Genomic DNA, 5,971 nt, shown 5'->3' with positions numbered 1-5,971 from the left:
GTCAGATTCAAGAACACTTGTAAAATATGAAACATGTAAGATGTGTCAACTGAATTCGATCACCAATGCATATGCGAACCAAAACAAATTGACTATACGCTTCCCACATGTCATCCAAGAAAACTCAAACACAAAATCAATCACCGGAAACATTCTAATAATTTCGCATAAAATGTTACATCACTAGTTAGCCAAATAGCATTGTTTTTCCTGAAATGCCAAATATTGGATCTTCAATCATTCATGAAAGACAACACTGGAGGCTAAGATTCTGAAATAAGCTACTCCAGACATCACCAACTACTTGTATCACCGCAAAGAAAAATGTGCACCCAAAATGAAGTTCTACTCAAAATGCTCCCATACTATCAAATACTATGTTCTACCTTCCAGACTTAAGCAAAATTTGACTTCATACTTCCGGTAGGATGAATCTATACAATCCGGATGGAATTTCTGAGCAAGATTGCTATCAATGACAACTCCCATACACTTATCTACAAGGTTGCAGTTTCTCTTGCCAACACAAACCAGAATATTGAATAACACGAACAACCAAATAACCAATCACAATACCAAACCTCACAACTCAATCAAATCATCATACATAACACTGAAACTTTAGTTGCATCAACTAGAGATAAGTATCTCTAAACCCATTAAACCACAACAACTCAATTGCAACATACTGACCAAATCAACTCATTTAATCTGACTAAAACACTGGAATACATAGAAGAATATGTTGACATCAATGACAACACATCATTCCAACAAACTTCCCAGCTATATCCAACAAACCAACTATCCCCTTGCACTGAAATTATCATGATGTTTGGACAAAAATAAGCATGGGCCACTATTCTAAGGTATCTAGTGGGGGAACTTCAACAATCCTTGGTGCATATCAATGCAATGGTGATCTACTTAAGAATATATCCCAGTCCTCATAAGAGGATTTTTATGCATCTCACACAAGTGTGGATACTGAGGGAACCTATTGAATAGGCCATCTTCACCAAGTCATCGTGGTTTTCGCTAATGTTTAAATTTATATAGTGGGCTGAAGAAGTACTGTTTGGGTTGTTCCCTCTCACTTAGACTTATGGGCTACTCAGGAGGTAGGCCATTCTACCTAAAAAGAAGATAACAATTTCTCTTACACCCAAGGTCCAATGGAAGGCAAGGGGAGAGGATACTTTTGTTATCACCTTTAGGGTTCTATCTAAACACAAAGCATGCCAAAGGCACAAGACACTTCAACCAAGTTAATTAGCCTCAAAATGCAAAAGAGATGTGAGCCTAAATTTTAAACTATAAATGAAAAGACAAATAGACATCTAAACAAAATTTTTAATTTTTTGGCATTATTTAAAAGAAAATATGTCAAATTACACACATAGTATAAATATTAAATCATTCTCTCCATTGACAAATTAAAATTTACATAAAATAATAACTTTTAAAATTTATATATATATATAAATAAAATATATTAAGTGGCACAACCACCTTTTTTCAAAAAAAAAAAACTTTCAAAAGTCGCCCACAAAAATATGTTCAAGATGAACTTCAAATTAACCTTGGGTTGACTTTGTGAAAAAGACAAAAAAAAAACACATTTTGTTACTTGGTCAACTGGGGGACCATAGCCAACGGGAGTGAGTTCGACTGAACTAAGTTCAACCGAACTACAAAAGTTCAAAATAGTTTGGCCAAACTACCTAATTGTCAGGTGATGTGGCAGTGAAATCACTATTTTGTCTGTATTTCTAAAACTTTTCACTTCTGCTATATTTTTCTTCAAGTATAATATTTTTTTTCAAAAATAAAAAAATACCCTTTTGTAGAGCTCAAAATCAGGAATTTAGACATTTTTTTTTTTTAATATTTTCATTAATTTAAATAATATTTTTTATTTTTTAAACATTGCAAGTAGGTTTTTTAAGTTCAAAAAGAGGATGATTTGAAATTAAAAAAATAGTATTAAATGATATTAAAAAAAAATTGAAATATTATTTTTTCACTAGATGAGATAATCTTCTCCAAAAATGAATAATTTTTTTTATAATGATAAATTTAGTAGACAAAATGTGACACCGAATAAAAACTACCAAATTCGGCTATGTTAGACTTTAAAATATTATTACGAGAAAAATATACATCAAAAAAATTTATTTGTTTTAGTACTACATATTTATGTCCTCTATTTGAAAAATTAAAATCAGAAAAAAAGTTCATTTTCATTTTTTTTTGGTGACGCCAACTAGAACCTCTGATTTTTCAGCATTTTTCAGTAATAAAAAATCTTTTTGAATATATAAAAAAAATATCAATTTTAAAAAAAAATTATAAAAAACAGACATAAATTTCATTAATATTTCTACATTTGATCAACTTACATCATTTTAAATAAATTCAATTTAGAAATGTCGCTTTTATGTGATCGAAGTTAAACAGTTTTAGTTCTATTGGCCACTTGTTTTATAAAAAAGTGACACGACATTGTGTTTTTACCCATATTATATATAATAGTTACACTTATTAAAAAAGCCATTGATCCTCATAATGAACCACTTACTACAACTAATCAAGATAAATAAATTTATAGAAAATTACAATACTATCCAACTAAGAAAACTAAAAAACTTACAATAAAATAACCTAGATATCGTTAAACTACTAGCATAGACATTTCAATTAATATCCTAAACTTGGGCCAAGGGAGATATCTTAAAGAGATTAAAAAAAAATTATTTGTATTGATCTATTTATAAAATACATAACCATTCCATACATGAATTGTGGATAAAGACCACTCTAAATCCATTTCATCCCTACTTTTTAGTTTAGATTGATGTCCTTGTCACACAACTTAGAGCTAGCTCTCACTAGTTTTGTATTGAGACTATGTTTCTCAAGAAGAGTGTCAAATTTGTTAAATATTCTTGTTGGAACTAAATACAAAGGAACATTTTAATATTCAAATGTTCTCTCTATTATAAAATTGGACAATGAGTTTTGCTCTCTACAAAGATTTTCTTGTTTTTTCTTAGTCTCACATGGCTTCCAAGAAAAAGAGATGCATTTCTTTATTGTTATGAAAAGGGTTTAACATTTGTTGATGACTTTTTCGAATGACTTATAGTAGAATGATTAGTTCATATTTCTTCATGCCTATCATACTTTTTTTATTCATGACTACAAAAAGATATACTACCTTGATCTTTCAAGAATTCTCTTTTATTATATTATTTACTTTTTATTTTATATTTAAATCAATTTTAACCTTTTACAAACATACATAGATTAAATAGAATCCTCCACTTTTTCAATTTACATAATATCCTATTCTATCTCATAGATCAATTTTAACCTTTTGCAAACATGCATAGATTAAATAAAATCCAACATTCTACAACAAATGGAGACCAAGTTGAAAATTTTCAACCTGTCACAAGTGAGATACCATGTTTTGTGGGCAATATAAATACTAAAAAATAAAGCACTAAATTATAATCTCTCCTTTGGATCCAGTCTTCCAAGTTTGAACTGTGAATTGAAAGTGCAACGTCATTGTCACTAAGTGAGGTGCTAATGGGCCATATTAAAGGCCTGTTAGTGCTAATGCTAATGAGTGTCTGTCAATTAATTTAGATATGAAGAATCTAAGAATATTCTATGATTGATCTCCCCTTGTAAGGTAGGTGCTCATTCTATCAACAAAAATATCTCAGCAAAACCATCGTACCAGCCAGTAGTAACATGGCTAAGCATTATGTATGTACTTAACTACTATTTACTTTGTCTTTTTATCCTCCTGAACATTAAAATCAGTCTCTGATTCCATAATTATGGGTCTAATGATAAGGTTCCAGTATGCTTCAATTCTAAATCTAATCATCAGCCATCCTTTTGATATGCTCTCCTTAGAATTGGTCCTGATAATATATAATTGTTTGTGAGCTGGGCTTCACAGGTTTCCAATAACTATGATACGTGTAAGCCACTTTCCTTGAATATATCTGCAGAGAATATTGTAAAATATGGAAAACAAGGGTTAATAAGAACTGGGAGACTGCTATCAAAACAAGTTAGTGAGTAATAGTATAGGGATAGAATCCCTTGCCACTTTTCAAAAAGCAAATTGATGAGATTCTGTACTGTATACATTATTGATATGACTAAAAATGTAGGGCAATGGCTGACTGCCACACATCTCATTGAAAAGTACCTTATTCTTTATCAGATCGTTATCTCTCCCATCAAACTAAATGCACTTCCCGTTTAGACGGTAGACAGGTAGGATCAAATTTATAGGCATAGTTGTCACTAAATAATAGTGCTTTGACCTTTACCTAACAACTTTCCTATCTTGAAAAACCGCACCACCGAGCCTCCACAGGAGCATTAAGCTTTTTGGGTACGCGGAAATAAAAATTGCACATGACCAAACTGTTTCTTGATCTTTTTTTATATCTTAAGAGAGAAAGATACTATATATAGAAGGGGCATTCAATTGGGTATTCTTATAGAAGTGCTTTCATAACTTGAGAGAAATCTATTCTAGTCGAACTGGTTTTTTGTTAATAGGATTCACAAGTGGGTTCATAACTTGTGAGAAATCTATTCAGTCGAACTGGTCTTTTTGTTTAAAAGACAAAGTTGGTTTAAAACTTTTGAGAAACCAATCTATTCAGTCGAACTGGTCTTTTTGTTTAAGAGACAGAAGTGGGCTTAAAACTTGTGAGAAACCAATCTGTTCAGTCGGATTGGTTTTTTCTAAAGGAGACACAAGTGGGTTTATAACTTGTGAGAAATCTATTCAGGTGAACTGGTTTTTTTCTTCATACAGAATGGGAAGAACACTGTTGGAAACTTATAGCGATTCTGCAGATGAGGAAGTTATGTTAAGGGAATCAAATCTGGTTATAATCCTTGCTGCAATGCTGTGCTCGCTGATTTGCCTTGTGGGTCTTTTTTCAATGGTCCGATGCGCCATGCGTTGCAGAGGTAGACGACTGGTTATTCAGTCCACCCATCGTTTGTTCTTTCCTGTGGTCGACAGAGGCCTCAGCAAAACGGCTCTTCAGGCTCTGCCCGTAGTGGAATTCACTGTTACCGACTGCCTGGGGGCTATCGACTGTGCAATCTGCCTCGCGGAATTCGACCAATCGGATAAGGTGAGAAGGCTGCCCAATTGCCACCATTGCTTCCACGTCAGCTGCATTGATACCTGGTTTTCCAGCCATTCCTCTTGCCCTACTTGTCGACGAGGGTGTTCTGTTCATGCCGATGAGAAGTGCCCGAATCTTTCGCTGCCCTGCCCTTCTGATGCCACGTCAGCTCCGGGTGAGCCGAATTCATTGCATCCCATTCCCTGCCCTGCGCATTATTGGAATGGAGAACATACTGCTGATCGATATCTGCCCTGAACTGGATGGAGGAGATATTTTGGGGAAATTAGGGTTTTCCTCTCTCTCAACTTGTGCTGTATATATTCAGGCGATGCAATGTATTATACTTCTGTATTGTGGCTCAGTCTGTTTAATTCGGCAAAACCCCTCTGTTTTCAATGCCAAATAGACTCATTTTATCTTCTTCGGGATTCCAGTGCAACCTGTTTTGTTTAGTGAAAGGAATTAGATAACATATCATTTCATTCATATTTGTCATTTAATTTTTAGTAAAGAAATTATGAACAGACGGATCAGAGACATCTAGTTGTTAAATTTAAGACTATTGAATTTGCGAGAAACTGAATGTTGGTGGATGATATAAATAGAAAACATATCATTATTCTTTCTTCAAGAAAAAATACCATATTCAAACATTTAATATATAATTAATACCTGTCTACAATCTCTGTTTAATTTAAATTATGAAATTTAATGGATATAAAAGATTCAACTTTCAAATTTGTTTATTTTTTTATGTGGCTATTTCAAGTTTTTAGTTTAGTTCAAGTCCA

General features: G+C 32.7%; 1 protein-coding gene across 1 annotated transcript; it reads left to right on the top strand.

The window, feature by feature from the left end:
• Positions 1–4,491: 4,491 nt before the first annotated feature.
• On the top strand, positions 4,492–5,600 carry LOC131037582 (RING-H2 finger protein ATL74). The gene has a single exon (XM_057969774.2). The coding sequence runs from the start codon at positions 4,857–4,859 to the stop codon at positions 5,433–5,435; it is 579 nt and encodes a 192-aa protein (XP_057825757.1). The 5' UTR covers positions 4,492–4,856; the 3' UTR covers positions 5,436–5,600.
• The last annotated feature ends 371 nt before the right edge of the window (positions 5,601–5,971 follow it).

The sequence above is a fragment of the Cryptomeria japonica genome, chromosome 8 (genome assembly GCF_030272615.1).
Source record: "Cryptomeria japonica chromosome 8, Sugi_1.0, whole genome shotgun sequence".
Taxonomy (NCBI): domain Eukaryota; kingdom Viridiplantae; phylum Streptophyta; class Pinopsida; order Cupressales; family Cupressaceae; genus Cryptomeria; species Cryptomeria japonica.
Note: the sequence above shows the minus strand (reverse complement) of the source record. Positions and strands in the feature narration are given on the sequence as shown.

Coding starts and splice junctions, on each gene's coding strand:
- LOC131037582 (XM_057969774.2), top strand. CDS start 4,857: ATGGGAAGAACACTGTTGGAAACTTATAGCGATTCTGCAGATGAGGAA.